The sequence below is a fragment of the Canis lupus genome, chromosome 3 (genome assembly GCF_011100685.1).
Source record: "Canis lupus familiaris isolate Mischka breed German Shepherd chromosome 3, alternate assembly UU_Cfam_GSD_1.0, whole genome shotgun sequence".
Taxonomy (NCBI): domain Eukaryota; kingdom Metazoa; phylum Chordata; class Mammalia; order Carnivora; family Canidae; genus Canis; species Canis lupus.
The window spans coordinates 72,407,955-72,429,258 of NC_049224.1; the positions used below are offsets into that span (position 1 = coordinate 72,407,955).

General features: G+C 37.1%; 1 protein-coding gene and 1 pseudogene across 1 annotated transcript in view; one reads left to right on the forward strand and one right to left on the reverse strand.

Annotated features, from left to right (window-relative positions):
* Positions 1 to 145: 145 nt before the first annotated feature.
* The window catches only part of NSUN7 (NOP2/Sun RNA methyltransferase family member 7), a 54,483-nt gene continuing 33,324 nt past the window's right edge, over positions 146 to 21,304 (reverse strand). The window contains exons 9-11 of the mRNA XM_038533702.1: positions 17,181 to 17,298; positions 2,503 to 2,626; positions 146 to 1,928 (exon numbers count right to left, since the gene is read on the reverse strand). Of these exons, the coding sequence (XP_038389630.1) occupies positions 1,293 to 1,928; positions 2,503 to 2,626; positions 17,181 to 17,298 (878 nt within the window). The 3' untranslated portion in view covers positions 146 to 1,292. The remainder of the gene's footprint in view (positions 1,929 to 2,502; positions 2,627 to 17,180; positions 17,299 to 21,304) is intronic.
* On the forward strand, positions 7,115 to 7,504 carry LOC119870928 (annotated as a pseudogene).

Sequence of the window (21,304 nt, forward strand, 5' to 3'; positions counted from 1 at the left end):
CACTTCAAGTGAGAAAATGAAGACTAGAATGTTATTGCTGATACAGGCCTAAAAATTCATCTTGAAGAGGATAATAGTCTACTGAAATCATGCCGCCTGACTTGAACATTTAGGAATTCACATAAAACTGTTCAACACAACTGGATTCTGAAAATAGAACTTTATATTCAAACTTTATGAATGTGTCTATGAACATATTTTAAACAATAGGTTTCATAGTCGTAACTTATTTGATTTAATGTCAAACAATTTCTGTTTCCATGATGAAAAACCAATCAATAGACCCAGAAGTGATCATCATACCAATTCTTGATAGGCAACAGATAATAAATTCAAGATGAATTGACTTTTAATATAATTAACATAGTGCTACAATATATTTTAATTGTGCATCAGAAATGATCTGCTGAAGTTTGATTACCGAGTACCATTTGCTAGGACTTGTAGATTTTACTGTTTCACCTGATCTTGGAACAGAAGCAGACACTTTTATGGATCTCTTCAATAATAGGTGTCACTTGCATTCAGTTTTCCTCCCCCTCAGAATTATTACGAATTAGATGGAAATCTGTGTACAGTCACTTTTCCACAACTGTGATTGGCATGGTCAGAAGGGAAAGCTGACTATGTTCAATCTGCTCGGGATCCTGGAAGCTCTTCCAAGGAGAAACAGTTTTCACTCTGGTAGCGTTCAGCTGAACCACCCACACCTGGAACTTCAAAATTGCCTGTCCTTCCTACTCAATCACATCACAAAAATACATGCCATCCCGTGTTTAAAGAATATTTTGATATTTAAGAAAAAAAAATCAACCTCCATAGTGATGGAAAATGTCAAACCACAACTGAATAGATACAGAAAAGCGACCTCAAGTAGGCGTGAAGGCCAGCGTCTTTTCCCTGGCCACGCTTTCCAGTCACCTGCCCCACATCTGTTATGAGGCAGTGTTTCCCTGCAGGAAAAACTTGCAGCTTCCTCTTAAAACAGTATCCTGAGTCCAGACCGAAAGTTAGCAAGAAGACAGGTTCTAACAGCTGATACTGAGTCTACAGCCGGACATTCTAGAACAGATCGGCACTGAGCTGTTGAAATGTAGGAATTCTGCTTTTGTTGGATCACTTACATTATTTTCTCACTTGTCCTAATTCTCTTGAAGGTAATATCACATTTAGAAGATACTAAGTGACCAAAAGATGAGTATCTTGTGTAGGGTTATCTAACCTTCAGAGAAATATCAGACTTTGAAAAAAAAAATCAACTGCTCTTGACCCCTGTAAAAAACACAAGACAGTCAAAGCCATGGTCGAGGACGCCGAAGTAGGGAGGAAGGTAAGTTTTCTTTAGGCTTTTCCCCTCTTCTGGTTATTGATGGTGAGGGAAAGTAGCTGGGCATGACAGTCTTGGGTCCAACCCAACGATAGTAAAAATGTTGAGTTGGTAGCTGAGATTTGATCCCTTGGGAACTTGAAAATGGCAACATTACCGGAGGCAGAACAATTTCGATGGGTTTCAGAGCAATCACTCTGTCTTCTGAGCGAGGTCTTAGGAAGCTGGTCTGCCGTTCATATGGTCTGGGGTGAGCTGCGTTCTTTGTAAGTGTAGGCGCTAAGGGATTGTTGGCAGGTTTGCCAGGTTTTCTGACCTGTGAGGAAGAACTTGCTGGAGTTGCATTTTTCTGTGGAAGAGATGTTTTTGTTAATATCTCTGGCCGATTAGCTTTTGCATTTGTTTCTCGATTCAGGAACTCAGCGATTTTCATTTGGATCCCATTATTGTCATTAGTGGGAGCTTTTGGCAATGATGTTTTTGATTTTTTCTTCTTCTTCTCCCGTTTTGAAGATTTACCTAACTCAATTCCATCCAGTAGACCTTTTGCTGCAGCCCGGGCCAAAACATCCTTCACAGACACTGTCTCAGATGGGTCCCGCTACAATTAAAAAGAGGCAGTTACTACATGTTGAAGTTGTATATTATAAATTCTCCCAGCATTTCAGTAAAAATAAAAGAGTATCTTTCTTACTATAAAGGAAATGGTTTTCAGTCCTTATTCGCGAATATATCCCATAAACCTCAGCAAATGACTTTTTTTTTTACTTTAAACTTCCTCATTTGTAAATGTGATAGAAAAAAAAATTCTAGAGCTTATTTTTTCCATGTGAGCTAAGATGAACTAAATGTTGGCAAAGTGCTTGGAAAGGTAGGGGTGGAGAGCAGATAAGCAAGGATCGCTCAGGAGGAATGGAAAGAGAAAAAGAGGGATTTGGGGGCACCTAGCCGGCTCAGTCAGAAGAGTAGGCCACTCTTGATCTCAGGGTCATGGGTTTGAGCTCCGTGTTGCGTATAGAGCTTCCTAAAACAAATGAACTTTAAAAAAAAGGGATTTTTGTGTCACACAGTAAGCACACCATTTCAAAATCTTCACAAAGTACCTAGGTTCCTCTTTATGAGGTTTGCAGTTTCTTAATTCAAAGCATGACATGGATTGGAATTTTCCCCCTTACCTCCCTTGTTAGAACAGAAAGAAAACAACCATTGGTAATTTCAGATGGTTCCATTCTGAAAAATTTATCAGTAGACAGATGTATTTCCTTTAAGGAACACATTGGAAGAACAGGAGGACTAAGCCTGCAATAGATATGAGCCAACAGGAGATGGTTAGAATGACTTGTTTGCCAATCAAGAGAGACAGTAAATTGTGACAATTTTTCTTCTAGTATTGTTTTCTAATCATTTAAGCACAAATCCCAAATAAGAATAAAATGCTGAATCAGAACAATATTATAAATTAAAAGCTCTACTATTTCATATTAGCTCATAATTTTTTTTGCTTCCCAAGGTTTCCATCTTTAAACAACCATGCCAAGAATACCAGCCTTTCTACAAATTAAAATCTCTTCCAAGTTGCTAATATGTTAACCAAAAGACTTCCATTATCAAAACAGGTAAATATGTATAGTAATCACAAAGATATAATAGAAAAAAACTTTTACTTTCACATGTTGTCAAAATACAAAAAGTATGACTTCCTTCTTTTGGTTACTTTTTGCACAATTACAATATAAAAATACAGCCTATCGTTTTAACTACATTATTCTTCCCAACCACTTTTTGAGTATTAGTGAATGTGTTACACAATGCTCAAGAAAGTGCATAACAAAGAAAAGATTTTGTGGCAGAAACATAAAAATCTCTAATCACTATTATGTGTAAAATAACATTTTGGTTTTTATATTTACTATTTAATTTCTCATTCAGTAATAAGTGGTTCATTCATAAAAGATAATTCTTATATTCCCATACTTTTACAATTAAAATATATTTAATCAAAGCAATATTTTCCCATATAAATTAAAGTATCAGGAACTCTTTTGTTAATAATTTTGTATATTTTGAAATTTAGCACCATTTTATTTTTTTCAAGTTTTTATTTAAATTCTAGTTAGTTAACCTACAGTGTAATCTTAGTATCAGGTATAGAATTTAGTGATTTAAAACCATTTTAAATGTATATTTATTCATTCACTATTTGCCTACTGTGTGCTAAGTACATAAATATTAATTCTCTTAAATAGTTTACAATTTAGTTGAAGAAACTAATCAGTTTATAATAATATAAAAAAGACCCAATAAGAATGCTGAGCCAAATAGAGGCAAAATCATGTAGGAATACAGAAAAAGGTACAATTAACTCCGGCCATGGGATAGCAAATATGAAGATTCCACAGAAGTACCACCATTGGTGCTGTGTCTTGAAGAATGAGTAAGTTTCCAATACTGTAAAGAAAGTATTTCTAGGTAGAAGAAAGAACACGAACAAAAGCAAAATGTCATAAAAATGTGTGTTCATACCCTACAATCCAGCAGTTGTGCTACTAGATATTTACCCAAAGGATACAAAAATACAGATTCAAAGGGATACATGCATCCTAATGTTTACAGCAGCATTATAAAAAATAGCCAGAGCAAAGAGCCCAAATGTCCACTGACTGATGAGTGGATAAAGAGGATGTGGAATATGTACATAATGGACTCAGCCATCAAAAAGAATATGTTGTCATTTGCAGGGACATGGACGGAGTTGAAGTGTGTTTTGCTAAGTGAAATAAGAGAAAGACAAATACCATATGATCTCACTCATATGTGGAATTTAAGAAAAAAAATAGATGAACATAATGGGAAGAGGGAAAAGAAAAAAAGGAGAGAGGCAAACAATCCGTAAGAGACTCAACAATAGAAAACAAACTGAGTGTCGATGGAGGGATGTGGGTGGGGGATAGGCTAGATGGGCGATGGGGATTAAGGAGAGCACTTGTTATGATGGACATTGGGTATTGCATGTAAGTGATAAATTGCTGAATTCTACTCCAGAAACCAGTATTGCACTGTATGTTGACTACCTAAAATTTAAATTAAAAAAAAATAATTTTAAAAATGTGTTCAGGGTACAGCAAGTATTTCCATGTGGCTGGAACATAAGGTGAGTAAGGGGATGTAGAGGTCGCTTAGGATGCAAACAGACGCAAGTGACTTCAAATGACATGCGAAAAGGTGGTGCAAGTGGTGGTTCTTAATAAATGTTTATGCTGAACTAAGTTGAAATATAATAGCTGTGTAGGTTCCAAAGGCAAGAGTGTCAGCCACTCCTCTCACCAACCTTGTAACGCACAAACTGAATTTCTGAGGCCTATTCATATATATGCTCTACACAAATAGAAATCCTCAAAAAAAATCTCTTTGCATAAGGTAAAGAATACTCTCTCTGAAAATAATGATTTCTTACCAGTTTGGAACATATTTAGTTCCAGAATATAAATAAGAAGGTTGGGATTTTGTCAATCTTAATTTATAATATATTCCTAGCACCTAAAAGAATGCCTCGTACATAATATTCAGTAAATGTTTAATACATATGGTATATTTTAGCTATATATGCTGTCTTTTTTAATGGTAATAATAATCCTAATTAAGATTGGTCAAATTACCTTATAGGAATTGTCCCCACATAACAAAATTATTTCTGAACTCCAGCTTACAGGCCACGTCTTCAAATAATAAGATAACTTAATACCCAGTCTCACACATACCTGCTTTGGATAATCACAGTTGGGATTTGTGGAGTTGATATTTAGATGAGATTTGGGATTTAGAATTGATCCTAGAATGGGTGAAGGCTTGATGATATTGGGATGAGTTAGATGTATTTCATGCATGAGACAAACATCAATTTTAGGGAGCCACAGTAGACTGTTTGGGGTTGAATAGTGTCCCCCCAAAATTCATGTCCATCCAAAACCCAGAATCTGACCTTATTTTGGAAATGGAGTCTTTGCAGATATCATTTGTTGAGATGAGGTAGTACCAAAGTAGAGTAGACCCTAAATTCAATATTGGTGTCCCTATAAGAAGGGAAGATACAGAGACACATAGGGTAAGAGGGCCATGTGGAGACAAAGATTAGAGTGACACAGCTACAAGCCAAGGACACCAAAGATTGTAACAAACAGCAGAAGCTAGGAGAGAGGCATAAAACAGATTCTCCCTCAGAGGCCACAGAAGCCAACCAATCCCACCAACACCTTGACATTCAGACTTTTGATCTCCAAAACTATTAGAGACTAAATTTCTCTTGTTATAAGTCACCAGGTTTGGGATAATTTGTTGTGGCAGTCCAGGAAAATAAGACACATGGCAAAAGGAATTTTGGAGATATAATTAAGGTCTCAAATTAGTTAACCTTAAGCTATGCATATTATCAGGGTGGACCTGGCCTGATCACATGAGCCCTTTAAATCCAGGTCTACAGGAATTCTACAGAGTGGTAGGATCCTAGGTTCACCATGTCCCATGGATACAACTTAGCAACTACCAAATCCTAAATGCCTCAGAAATCAATCTGAAGACTAGCAAAACAAACTCCACAACTAAGGTAGGGAAGAGACTACATCAAAAAATGTAGGAATTGTGGAGACTCAGCTTGGGAGAGAAATGGATTGTGGAACTACAGTGGGGAGGGAGCCGTGATCTCAGAGGAGGGTGAGAGACATACTAGCACACAGGAGAATACACAGAAAAGACAAATCCCTATAGCAATGGACTTGGAAAGTGAGAAGTGGGTTTTGTGAGTTCTTTTAACCAACAGGGCTTAAAGCCTGGAGTTTTAAAGGTCTGCATGCTTGGATCTGGGAGACCTCAGAGGACATTGGGACTGCTTTTGAAGAAAAGGCAGGCAAACAGCCTGCAGACATACAGTGCAGAAACACCAATCTGAAGAGTGCCTGGGACACAGAATGGGGAGGTGAGGTTATTTACTCATCTTGGAGCATGTCCCAAAGAGGTAGCATTCAAAGGAGAGATCCCTCCAGAAACAAAGGAACTGGCTGGCATCATTTCCCTTCCTTGCCCTTCAGCATAAGCACAGGGCAGACACTTGCTATCTAACTTGCTTGTACCAGCCCCGCCCCCTCACCCTCTGGAAAAAATGCCCTTTCCAGTCACCCTTGGCTCAGTGTGATGGGCCCTCATTACCAGAAGATTGGCCCAAACCTTGCCAGCATCGTATCTCCTGACCTGGGAGTTTTTGTGAGGCCTCGGTTCTGGTGACAGTGGAGACATGTCTCATTTCACATGCAGACTAGTTAAAATGCACCATATTCAGGCCAGAGACCACACACTGCCCACAACAGGCAAATGGAACCTCTGAAAATGGCTGGCCTGAAGGATAAAGTGGTCAGGACACAACAGCAGAGCACACACTGAAGACACTCCCAGAAGTGCTAAGCCCTGGGAAAAAGAGGACACTACCTGCAGGGCTCTAGAGGACCTTTTCTTCATAAAGCCATTACCCTCAAGAACAGGAGACATAACTTACTTTCCTGGCACAGAGACTTAGACAAAATGAGAAGACAGAGGAATTTGTCCCAAATGAAAGAACAGGGCAAGGTCACAGCTGGAGATCTAAGTAAAACAAATATAAGTAACATGCCTGATGGAGAATTTAAAGCAATGATTTTCCTTGAGAGGAGGCTTGGGGCCCTTGGTGCAAGCCAGGCAGTCCTGAGCCAGTGGCCTCAGATCTGTCTGAAGCAGCAGTCACACCATGGTCCCACTGGTGCCATGTCATTCTGCAGCTCCTTTGGGGGTGAGGTTTTCCAGAACCACTTTGAGCCAGGTATCTGTGTATATGCCAAGTGTGACTATGAGCTTTTCTTCAGCTGCTCAAAGTATGCACGTGTGGCTAGCTTTCAATGAGACCACGCATGCTCATAGTGTGGCCAAGCATCAGAAGCACAATATACCTGAAGCCTTAAAAGTGTCCTATGGCAGCTATGGCAATGGGCTGGGCCCTGAGTTCCTGAATGGTGGCCCCAAGCCAGGACACTCCCACTTCTGAATACTTAGCTGCTCACTGAAGTTGAAAGCAAAGGAACTTCTGCCTCTCAGGAGCCACAGGGCACGCATTTCATACCCATTCCAGCTGAAAACCATGCCCTGTGGCCACTCTAATGATCCCTCTTCTGTGGAGTAATCAGGAGACCAATAAACAAATGGAACCCCCAAAATAAAAAATAAATAAAGTAAATAAAGCAATGATCATAAGGATACTCACTAGACAAGAAAAGAGGGGAAGACATCAGTGAGACCATTAACAGAGATAAGGAATAACATAGCAGAGATAAAGGGTTCAATAAACGAAATGAGAAACATGCTTGATGGAATGAACAGCAGGCTGGGAGAAGCATGGTAATAAAATAATGGCCTAGAAGACAATAATGGGAAGTAAGCTGAACAAAAGAGAGAAAAAAATTATGCAAAACAAGAATAGACTTAGGGAACTCAGTGACTCCATCAAACATAATAGCATTCTTGGGATCCCTGGGTGGTACAGCGGTTTGGCGCCTGCCTTTGGCCCAGGGCACGATCCTGGAGACCCGGGATCGAATCCCACGTCGGGCTCCCAGTGCATGGAGCCTGCTTCTCCCTCTGCCTGTGTCTCTGCCTCTCTCTCTCTCTCTCTCTCTCTCTCTGTGACTATCATAAATAAATAAATAAAAATTAAAAAAAAATAGCATTCTTATTATAGGAGTCCCAGAAGAGGAAGAGAGAGAAAGGGGGCAGAAAATTGAAGAAATAATAGCTAAAAACGTCACTAATCTGAAGGAAACAGATATCCAGATCTAGGAGGTACAGAGAACCCCCAACAAAATCAACAAAAGCAGGCAGCCCGGGTGGCTCAGCAGTTTAGTGCCACCTTCAGCCCAAGGCGTGACCCTGGAGACCCAGGATCGAGTCCCACATCGGACTCCCTGCGAGGAGCCTGCTTCTCCCTCTGCCTGTGTCTCTGCCTCTCTTTCTCTCTGTGTCTCTCATGAATAAATAAATAAAATCTTTTTTAAAAAAATCAACAGAAGCAGACCCACAGTAAGACATATTGTTTTTTAAATTTTATCTTAAGTAGGCTCCACACCCGGTATGGGGATGAAACTCACAACCCTAAGATCAAGAGTCTCATGCTTTACTGACAGAGCCAGCCAGGTGCCCTACCAAGACATATTATGATTTAGATGGCAAAATATAGTAATAAAGAAAAAAATATTAAAAGCAGCAGGACAAAAGAAGATAGTTACATACAATGGAACCCCCATAAAACTATCGATGGATTTTCCATTAGAAACTTTCCAAGCCAGAAAGAGGTGGCATGATATATTCAAAGTACTAAATGGGAAAAACTTGCAGGCAAGAATACTGTATCCAGCAAGGCTATCATTTGGAATAGAAGGGAAAAAAGAATTTCCCAAAAAAACCTAAGGGAGCTTGTGACCACTAAACTGCCCTACAAGAAATATTAAAGAGGACTTTGAGTGGAAAGAAAAGACCAAAAATGACAGTATGAAGGCAGGAAATAAAAGAGCAGCAAAAATGAATTCTATAAAAAATCAGTCAAGGAACTCACAAAATAGAAGGATATAAAGTATGATACCATATACCTAAAACATGAGGAAGAGAAAAGAATGGGTTCAAACTTAGACAACTATCGGGATCCCTGGGTGGCGCAGCGGTTTAGCGCCTGCCTTTGGCCCAGGGCGCGATCCTGGAGACCCGGGATCGAATCCCACGTCGGGCTCCTGGTGCATGGAGCCGGCTTCTCCCTCTACTTGTGTCTCTGCCTCTCTCTCTCTGTGTCTCTCGTGAATAAATAAATAAAATCTTTAAAAAAAAAAAAACTTAGACAACTATCAACTTAATATAGACTGCTATATGCAGAAGTTATATACAAACCTAAGGGTAACCACAAATAGAACACTACTAATAAACAGGCAAAGAATAAAGAGAAAGAAATCCAAATATATCACTAAAGAAAACCAGCAATTCATGAAAGAGAGAACAAGGATGGATCAGAGGAAATCTTCAGAAACAACCACAAAACAAGTAATAAAATGGGAATACATATGTATCTATCAATAATTACTTTGAATGTAAATGGACTAAATGCTCCAATCATAAGACGCAGGGTGACAGAATGGATAAAAAAAAAAAAAAAAAAACAAGACCCATCTATATGCTGCCTACAAGAGACTCATTTCAGACCTAAACACATCTGCAGATTGACAATGAGGGGAAGGGAAGGGGAAACATTTATCATGCAAATGGATGTCAAAAGAAGGCCAGAATAGCAATACTTGTATCAGACAAAATAGACTTAAAAAAAAAAAAAAAAAAAAAAACTGTAACAAGAGACAAAGAAGGACATTGTATAATGATAAAGGAAACAATCCAACAAGAAGATGTAACAATTGTAAATATTTATGCACCCAACATGGGAGCACCCAAATACATAAAACAGTTAATAACCAATTTAAAGGAACTAATTCATAATAATACAATAATAGAAGGGACCTTAACACCCCATTTACATCAATGGATAGATTATCTAAACAGAAAGTCAACAAGCAAACAATGGCTTTGAATGACACCCTGGACTAGATGGACTTAACAGATATATTCAGAACAGTCCACTCTAAAACAGAATACACATTCTTTTCAAGTGCACACGCAACATTTTCTGAATAGATCACATGTTAGGCTACAAAACAGGCCTCCACAAACTCAAAAACACTGAAATAATACCATGCATCTTTTCTGACCACTGCTATGAAACTAAAAGTCAACAAGAAGAAATCTGGAAAGACCACAAATACATGGAGGTTAAATCACATGCTACTAAATGATGAATGGTTCATCTAAGAAATGAAAGAAAAAATTAAACAGTACATGGAAAGAAATGAAAATGAAAACACACTGGTTCGAAACCTTTGGGATGCAGCAAAAGCAGTTCTAAAAGGGAAGTTTATAGCAATACAGCTCTACCTCAAAAGCGAGAAAAATCTCAAATAAACAACTAATCCTTACACCCAAAGGACCTAGAAAAAGAACAACAAACAAAACCTAAAACCAACTGAAGGAAGGAAATAATAAAGATTAGAGCAGAAATAAATGTTATAGAAACTAAAAACCAATAGAACAGATCAATGAAACCAGGAGCTGATTCTTTGAAAAAAGAAATAAATAAAATTGATAGACCTCTAGCCAGAATTACCAAAGAAAAAAGGAGAAAGGATCCAGATAAATAAAATCACAAATGAGAGAGGAGATTTAATAACCAACACCACAGAAATACAACCAATTATAATAGGATATTATGAAAAACTATATGCCAACAAGTTGGACAACCTAGAAGAAATGAAAAAATTCCTAGAAACATATAACCTGAAACAAGAAGAAATAGAAAATTTGAACAGACCAATTACCAGCAAAGAAATTGAATCAATAGGGATCCCTGGGTGGCGCAGCGGTTTGGCGCCTGCCTTTGGCCCAGGGCGCGATCCTGGAGACCCGGGATCGAATCCCACGTCGGGCTCCCGGTGCATGGAGCCTGCTTCTCCCTCTGCCTATGTCTCTGCCTCTCTCTCTCTCTCTGTGACTATCATAAATAAATAAAAATTAAAAAAAAATTTAAAAAAAAAAAAAAGAAATTGAATCAATAATCAAAAAGCTCTCAACAAACGAAAGTCCAGGACCAGGTGGCTTCCCATAGGAATTCTGCCAAACATTTAAAGAAGAGTTAGTACCTATTCTTCTTAAATTATTTCAAAAAATAAAAGAGGAAGGAAAACTTCCAAATTCATTCTATGAGTCCAGCATTACACTGACGCCAAAACCAGGTAAAGATGCCACAGAAAAAGAAAACTAGAGGCCAGTATCTCTGAGGAACAGAGATGCAAAATTCTCAACAAAATACTAGCAAATCAAGTCCAATAATACATTTAAGAAATCATTCACCACGATCTGATGTATTTATTCCTGGGTGATAAGAGTGGTTCAAAATTCCCAAATCAATCAATGTGAAACATCACATCAATAGAAAAAAGGATAAGAACCATATGATCACTTCAGTAGATGCAGAAAAAACATTTGAAGGATGCCTGGGTGGCTTAGTCAGTTAAGCATCTGACTCTCCATCTCAGCTCAGGTCTTGATCTCAAGGTTGTGAGTTCAGGCCCCATGTTGGGCTCCACACTGGCTGTGAGCCTACTTAAAAATAAATAAATAAATAAATAAATAAATAAATAAATAAATAAATAAATAAATAAATAAGCATTTGCAGAATACAACATCCATTCATGATAAAAACCCTCAAAACCCTCAACAAAGTAGGTTTGGAGGGAACATACCTCAACATAATAAAGGCCATATATCAAAGACCCATAGATAATATCATCCTTAGTGGGGAAAAACTGAGAATCTTTCTTTTTTCCCCAAGGTCAGAAATAAGACAAGGATGTACATTCTTACCACTTTCATTCAACATAGTACTGGAAGCCCTAGCCACAGCAATCAGAGAACAACAACAACAACAACAACATAAAAGGCATCTAAATCAGCAGGGAAGAAGTAAAACTTTCACTATTTGCAAATAACATACTACTATGTATAGGAAACCCATAGGACTCCACTAAAAAACTGCTAAAACTGATTCATGAATTCAGCAAAGTTGCAGGATGCAAATCAAGATACAGGAATCTGTTGCATTTCTATACGCCAATAATTAAGCAGCAGAAAGAGAAATTAAGAAAACAATCCCATTTACAATTGCACCAAAAATAATGCCTAGGTATAAACCCAAAGAGGTAAAAGACCTGTACTCTAAAAACTATAAAACACTGATAAAAAAAATTGAAGATGACATAAAGAAATGCAAAGATATTCTATGCTCAAGGATTGTGAGAATTGTTAAATATTAAAATGTCTATACTACCCAAAGCAATCCACACATTTAATGCAATATCTATCAAAATACCATCAGCATTTGTCATAGAACTAGAACAAACAATCCTTAAATTTGTAGGGAACCACAAAAGACCCCGAACAGCCACAGCAATCTTTAAAAAAAAGCAAAGATGGGACGCCTGGGTGGCTCAGTGGTTGAGCGTCTGCTTTTGGCCCAGGGCATGATCCTAGAGTCCTGGGATCGAGTCCCGCATCGGGCTCCGTGCAGGGAGCCTGCTTCTCCTCTCTCTGCCTGTGTCTCTGCCTCTCTCTCTGTGTGTCTCGTGAATAAATAAATAAAATCTTTAAAAAAAAAAAAAAAGCAAAGCTGGAGGCATCACAATTCCAGACTTCAATATGTATTTCAAAGCTGTGGTGATCAAAATAGTATAGTACTGGCACAAAAACAGATACATAGATTAACAGAACAGAATAGAAAATCCAGAAATAAACCCACAATTATATGGACAATTTATCTTTGACAAAGCAGGAAAGAATATCCAATGGGAAAAAGACAGTCTCTTTAACAAGTAGTGTTGGGAAAACTGGACAGCCACATGCAAAAGAATGAAATTGGATCACTTTTTTACATCATACACAAAAATAAGTACAAAATAGATTAAAGACCCATCTGTGAGACCTGAAACCATAAGAATCTTAGTAAAGAGCATAGGCACTAATTTCTCTGACATCAGGTGTAGCAAGTTTTTTCTAAATAGATCCCCTAAGTCAAGGAAAGCAAAAGCAAAAATAAGCTATTGGGATTACATTAAAATAAAAAGCTTCTGCACAGCAAAGGAAACAATCAACATAACTAAAAGGCGACCTGAGGAATGGGAGATGATATTTGCAAATGACGTATCCAGTAAAGGGTTAGTATCCAAGATTATATAAAGAACTTATAAAACCCAACACCCCAAATCTGAATAATCCAATTTAAAAATGGGCGGAAGACAAGAAAAGACATTTCTCCAAAGAAGACATCCATATGGCCAACAGACACATGAAAAGATGGTCATCATCACTTATCATCAGGGAAATGCAAATCAAAACTACAATGAGATAGCACATCAACCAGTCAAAATGGCTAAAAATCAACAACACAAGAAACAAGTGTTGGCGAGAATATGGAGAAAAAGGAATACTCATGCACTGTTGGTGGAAAAAGCAAACCGGGCAGCTGGGTGGCTCAGCGGTTTAGCACTGCCTTCAGCCCAGGGCGTGATCCTGGAGACCCAGGATCGAGTCCCATGTTGGGCTCCCTGCATGGAGCCTGCTTCTCCCTCTGCCTGTGTCTCTGCGTCTCTCATGAATAAATAAATAAAATCTTTTTTAAAATAAAGAAAAAGAAAACTGATGCAGACACTGGAAAAGTGGCTTTTGAGGATCCTCAAAAAGTTAAAAATAGAACTACCCTAGGATGAAGCAATCTCACTACTTGGTATTTACCCAAAGAATACAAAAACACTAATTCCAAGGGATACAGTGCACCCCTGTATTTATAGGAGCACTATTTACAATAGCCAAAATATGGAAACAATTCAAATGTCCATTGCTTGAGGAATGGATACAGAAGCTACACACACACACACACACACACACACACACACACACACACACACAATGGAATATTATTCAGTCATAAAAAAGAATGAAATCTTGCCATTGGCAATGACATGGATAGAGCTAAAGAGTATAATGCTAAGTGAAATAAGTCAGTCAGAGAAAGAAAATGCCATACAAATTCACTCGTATGTGGAATTGAAGAAACAAAACAAGCAAGCAAAGGGAAAAAGAAAGGCAAGCCAAGAAACAGACTCTTCAGTATAGTGAACAAACTGGTGTTTACCAGAGGGGAGGTGAGTGGGGAGTTAGGGGAAATAGTGAAGGGGATTAAGAGTATACTTATCATGATGTTCACTGAGTAAGGTATAGAATTGTTCGATCACTCTATCATATATCTGAAATGAATATAGCATTGTATGTTTACTATACTGGAATTAAAATTTTTTAAATATTTAAGAGATAATCTAAAAACTATTTGTAATTTATATGAAAAAGTTAATATATGTAATATACAATAAAACATATAAAAAGAAAAAGATGAATAATACAGTTGAAAAAATGGTAAAGAACACAAGCAGACAACTTGCAAATTAATAGCAATAACCATAACAATGAACATTTATTGAACATTTATGTATCAACATATTAATATATTCAATCTCCATAATGATCCATTAAGGTAGATAATATCGTATCCCATGTTACAGCTACTTCTCCTTCTTCTCCTTTCACAACACCTTTCTCACACAACAAAAATAGGCACCTATCTCATCTTAGTGCACTGTCCCAGGATGTTAAAATCTCTAGGGGGCTAACAAAAAGACAACTCAAGACTGGTTTTCCTCTCCCAATGCAAAACAGAGTTTAGGTAAGAAATCTTGAAGAGGGTTCCAAACTCTTACCAAAGCTCTGTTCTTGAACTAACTTCTTGCTTCCTGCCCCCCTCCCCTTCTCACTCCCTTCCTGTCCTCCCTCTCCTTCCCTCCCCTTCTCTCTCCTTCCTTATTTCTATCTTTGAATTATAATTAGAAATAAATCACACAGGCATATTAACATGTTTATTTAAATTAATAAAGTCAGACTTTTCCTGATGAGGTTAATTTGGTTTTAGCAATGAGAACTAGTTTTGTAAAACAGGTAACAGATGATATATTTTTCCACAAATTAAGTAAGATAAATGTGCAGCTCCAAAGATTTAACAGAAATATACTTAAATCCCATGTAATATAATATTCCAGAAATATTCTGCAATTATTTAAATTTATGATGAAAAATATTAGATGTCAACTTTATTTTTTTTTAATTTTTATTTATTTATGATAGTCACAGAGAGAGAGAGAGGCAGAGACACAGGCAGAGGGAGAAGCAGGCTCCATGCACCGGGAGCCCGATGTGGGACTCGATCCCGGGTCTCCAGGATCGCGCCCTGGGCCAAAGGCAGGCGCCAAACCGCTGCGCCACCCAGGGATCCCCCAGATGTCAACTTTAAAACGGAAAAAGATCACAGTTATTTAAAAAATGGTAGGGAGTATTTGAACAAAAATGTTTGAAGACTACGGCTCTGAAACCTTCAACACTACACTGCCAGTCAGTAACTGCAAAAGTGCCCAACCTCATTCACGGAGAAATGGAAATTAATTAGATTGGTAAAGATTTAAGTCTGATAAAACACAGCATTGGTGAAGCTGTGGAGAAATAGATTAATAAGAGTGTATATTTTGGTGAGTAATTTGAGAAGACCAATTACAATTTAAAATGTCCACAACTTTTGGTTCCTGAAAACCTGAAAGATTACACATCAAACTGTTAACATGATTATTTTTAAGAGCCTGGAATTTAGAAAAATTCATTCTTTTTAAATTTGGTATTTCTGTAATGTTTGAAGTTTTTACAGTAGAGAATGAGGCGGGGAAAGTAGCATAAACCCAAGGCAAGTATCATGATAGCTAAAGTCCAAAAATGAGCTATTTTTGGAATATTAAAAGGAAATTTAAACAACAGGTGATTAGATTCAATGGCATATAATACTGCTTTCAGACCTAAATTCTCCTACTTTGGGAATTAAGAAATGATTCTCAAAAGCCATACAGTATACTTCCTTAAGCAATTCATAAGCTCTTTCAACAGCATCCTTAGCAAGTAGTTAAATCTCTTGAATATATATTTACTCTCCAATTTTAGCCCAAAACCCACATTATTCTATCTTCATGTCTTTAAATATTACCTGTGTCTTTTATACCATATCATGGATTAATCATTCATCATGGCTTACCTGAAATAAAATCTAATGAAATAAAATGCAGATGTTTCTCCATTTTTGCCATAGTATAGTCGTAGAAAACATCCCTGACAGACAAAATCGTTCACATTACGAATTTGGTTATATACCCGCAATAATTCTCTTTGCCACTAGATGGTGATTTAGCTAATGCAGTGTTGAGAAGCTATCAGAACAGGAGGTTGGCCCTTAGCCACCAATAGGAGCTACTACTACGTAAGGAAGTAAAGTTCACTAAGAAGGAAAATACAAGCATAATTAACATATCCACTTGTGAACAGCAAAGGAAAAGATATCAAGTTAAAAGGAAGGAGCAAACCATATACATGTTAAGAACCTTCTGTAAGAATTAAAGGGAAAGTTCTGAACATGACAAATAAGTAAAAAATAGAAGACATGTTTTAAAATACCTATCATACAGTCTTGAAGAACTAATTGGTGCCATGTATTTTTAGATCTACTCTTTATTTTGATGTCCACAGTTCAGATGGAATAGTGCTCTTCCCCTCTACGCCTACTTCCCTGTAGCATTTAACCCAGAATCTACTTGAATTATTTAGGCCATTTTTACCTCCGTCTTTGTGAGGGACAAAGGCTACAAGGGGCTAAGAAATGTGTTTTCAGATAATAAACATCCAATTAAATAATTTTCTATCTCCTTCCTAAGGTTTTTTTATATACTTATTTTTCTTGTACTGAGGCATACATGTATATAAAACTCGGGATATAAATATTTAGACCCAATTTAATCCAAAAACCAATCAACTCAAAGTGAAAATGCCTTTAGCTTTACTAACAACAAAAAAAGAATTTTTAGTAGTACAAGAGAATGCTCATGCCAAGCCATTGTAAAGGCTCTACAGAATTTACATTATAGTTGTAAGAAGTTAGCTTATTTGGTCATGTTAAAGTATAACGAAAAGGATGTGGAATGTCTTCACATAACTTAGAGAATCATAATCATTCACTCTCAGAAATATTTGAATTCAAAACGATCCTTTCCTTTCTTACCTATAAGGCTGTACTTTATTCCCCAGGTCCTGAAATTCCAGTGCTTTTTTAACAACAGCTTCATTTTCTTCTGGATAAACTGAACATGTGCAATAAACGACTGCTTGAGCTTTAGTAACTATAAAGAAGGTGTAATTAATAATAATGACCCTATTAACAATCCTAAACAGATTTATATTTCCAAACATCTATTTGATACTACTACCACATGGTTGTGAAAGGAATGATTTCCATAAATGCTTGCATGATTTCCCTTTAAAGCACACATTAATAATGTAAATCTGTGGCCAATAAGTAAAGTAAATCTAACTGGATTGTATAGAAATTGAAAATTCTTTTTTTTTTAAGTTTTTATTTAAATCCCAGTTAGAAAAAATAAATAAATCCCAGTTAGTTAACATACAGTATAATATTAAAAGTTTCAGGTGTAGAATTTAGTGATTCATCACTTACATACAACATCCAGTGCTCATCCCAACAAGTACACTCCTTAATTACTCATCATCCATTTAACCCATCCCCCATCCACCTCCCTTCCAGCTTGTTCTCTATAGTTAAGAGTCTGCTTTCCGGTTTGCCTCTCTCTTTTTCACCCTATGTTCATCTGTTTTGTTTCTTAAATTCCACATATGAGTAGAATCATATGGTATTTGTCTTTCTCTGACTTCATTTACTCTCTAGTTCCATTCACATTGTTGCAAATGGCAGTATTTCATTCCTTTTCATGGCTGCCTACATTCCATTGTGTGTGTGTGTGTGTGTGTGTGTGTGTGTGTGTGTGTGTGTGTATATACCACCCCTTCTTTATCCACTCATCAGTCGATGGACAAATGGGCTCTTTCCATAATTTGGCTTTTGTTGATAATGCTGCCATAAACACCAGGCTGCATGTATCCCTTGGGATCAGTATTTTTGTATCCTTTGGGTAAATACCTAGTAGTGCAATTACTGGATCATAGGGTAGTTCTATTTTTAACTTTTTGAGGAACCTCCATACTACATTCCAGAGTGGTTGCACCAGTTTGCATTCCCACCACCAGCATTAAGAGGGTTCCCCTTTCTCCACATCCTCACCAACACCTACTGTTTCCTGTGTAGCCATTCTGACTGGTGTGAGGTGGTATCTCATTGTTGTTTTGATTTGTATTTCTCTATTGATGAATAATGTTGAGCATCTTTTCAAGTGCCCGTTAACCATCTGGATGTCTTCTTTGGAAAAATGTATTCAAGTCTTCTGCCTTCTTAACTGGATTATTTGGTTTTGGGTGTTGACTTTGATAAGTTCTTTATAAATTGTGGTTACTAAACCTTTATTGGATATATATTATTTGCAAATATCTTCTCCCACTCTGGAGCTTGCCTTTTAGTTTGGTTGACTGTTTCCTTTGCTGTGCAAAAGCTTTTTATCTTGATGAAGTCTCAATAGTTCAGTTTTGCTTTTGTTTCCCTTGCCTTTAAAGACATGTTTAGCAAGAAGTTGCTGTAGCTGAGGTCAAAGAGGTTGCTGCCTGTGTTCTCCTCTAGGATTTTGATGGGTTCTTGTCTCACATTTAGGTCTTTAATCCATTTTGAACTTATTTTTGTGTATGGTGTAAGAAAGTGGTCCAGTTTCATTCTTTTGTATGTTGCTGTCCAGTTTTCCCAACACCATTTGTTGAAGAGACTTTTTCCTACTGGATATTCTTTCTTTCTTTATTGAAGATTAGTTGTGGGTCCATTTCCAGGTTTTCTGTTCTGTATCATGGGTCTATGTGTCTGTTTTTGTGCCAGTACCATACTGTCTCGACCATTACAGCTTTATAACTTGAAGTCCAGAATTGTGATGCCTCCGGCTTTGCTTTTTTTAAGATTTCTTTGGCTATTCAGTCTTTTGTGGTTTTCTACAAATTTTAGGATTGTTTGTTCTAATTCTGTGAAAAATGCTGGTGGTATCTTGAAAGGGATCACATTAAACGTGTAGATTGCTTATCTTAACAGTATTTGTTCTCCCAATCCATGAGCATGGAATGTTTTTCCTTTTCTTTGTGTCACTTTCAATTTCTTTCACCAGTGTTTTATACTGTTCAGAGTATAGATCTTTTACCTCTTTAGTTAGCTTTATTCCTATGTATCTTACAGTTTTGGTGCAATTGCACATGGGATCAATTCCTTGATTTCTCTTTCTGCTGTTTCATTATTGGTGTATAGAAGTGCAACAGACTTCTGTCCATTGATTTTGTATCCTGTGACTTTACTGAATTCATGTTATCAGTTCTAGTACTTTTTTGGTGGAGTCTTTTGGGTTTTCTAAATAGAGTATTGTGTGATCTGCAAATAGTGAAGGCTTGACTTCCTCCTTGCTGATTTGGATGCCTTTTATTTCTTTTTGTTGTCTGATTGCTGAGGCTAGGGCTTCCAGTACTATGTTAAATAACAGTAGTGACAGTGGACATACCTCTCTTGTTACTGACCATAGAGGAAAAGTTCTCAGTTTTTCATCATTGAGGATGATATTAACTATGGATTTTTCATAGTCGAGGTATGTTCCCTCTATCCCTACTTTGTTGAGGCTTTTTCATGAATGGATGTAGATTTTATCAAATGCTTTTTCTGCAACTATAGAGAGGATCATATGGTTCTTATACTTTCTTTTATTAATGTGGTGTATCATGTTGATTGATTTGCCAATGTTGAACCACCCTTGCAGCCCAGGAATAAATCCCACTTGATCGTAGTAAATGATTCCTTTAACATACTGTTGGACTTCATTTGCTAGTATTTTGTTGAGAACTTTTGCATCCATGTTCATCAGGATTATTAGCCTATAATTCTCCTTTTTAGTGGGGCCTTTGTCTGGTTTTGGAATCAAGGTAATAATGGCCCCATATAATGAGTTTGGGAGTTTTCCTTCCATTTCTATTTTTTGGAACAGTTGGAGAAGAATAGGTATTAACCCTTTTTTAAATGTTTAGCAGAATTCCCCTGGGAAGCCATCTGGCCCTGGACTTTTGTTTGCTGAGAGAGCTGTTTTATTTTGCTTTTTAAAGATTTTTTTAAATTTGTTTGAGAGAGAGGGAGTTTGTGGGGAGAGGCAGAGGGAGAGGGTGAAGGAAAGAATACTTAAGTAGACTCACCACTGAGTGTGGAAGCCCATTGAGACTAAATCCCAGGACCCTGAGAGATCATGACCTGAGTCGAAATCAAGAGTCAGATTCTTAACCAACTGAGCCACCTAGGCACCCCTGTTGGGAGATTTTTGTTGGTTATCAGTCTGTTCAAGTTTTCTATTTCTTCTTGTTTTGGTTTTGGTAGTTTATATGTTTATATGTTTCTAGGAATTTATCCATTTCTTCTAGGTTGTCCCAATTTGTTGGCATAGAGTTTTTCATAATATCTCTTATAATTGTATTTCTGTAGTGTTGGTTATTATTTCTTCTCTCTCATTTGTGATTTTATTTTTTATTTATTTATTTATTTATTTTCATTTGTGATTTTATTTATTTGGGTCCTTTCTCTTTTCTTTTTGGTAAGTCTGGGTAGGGGTTTATCAACTTGATTAATGTTTTTAAAGAACCAGCTCCTGATTTCATTGATCTGTCTGGAAATTGGAAATTCAATCAATGTGATCAAGCCAGTCACAAACACAAATACTACTACTACTACTACTGAGCTTGATACTTCAGGCATTCTCCCCATGAGCCATATCACATAACTAGAAACAGACTTAGATATGAATTCCAGTTATTTACTTAACTGCTGTATGAACCTGGGAAAATTACATAAACTCTCATTTTTCTTCTGTAAAATGAGATACTACTACTATCTGCACTCATTTATTCACACATATCAAGCACCTACTACGAGCTAAGCACTATTCTAGGCATCCAAGATATACAGACAAAAATCCTTGCCCCTGGGAAGCTTGTTTTCCATGTTTTATTAACATGATAAGACACAAACAGTTAAATCATATCATATCTTTAGGAGGTGGTAAGTGCTATAGAGAAAAAGCAGTGATGGAGGGTAGTTTCAGATGATATTGTAATTTTAAATAATGTGATCCGAGAGAGCATCAAAAAATTCTTTACCAACTTTCTAATCTTCCAACCATTTATTTCATAGATCATATATATATGAACTCATAT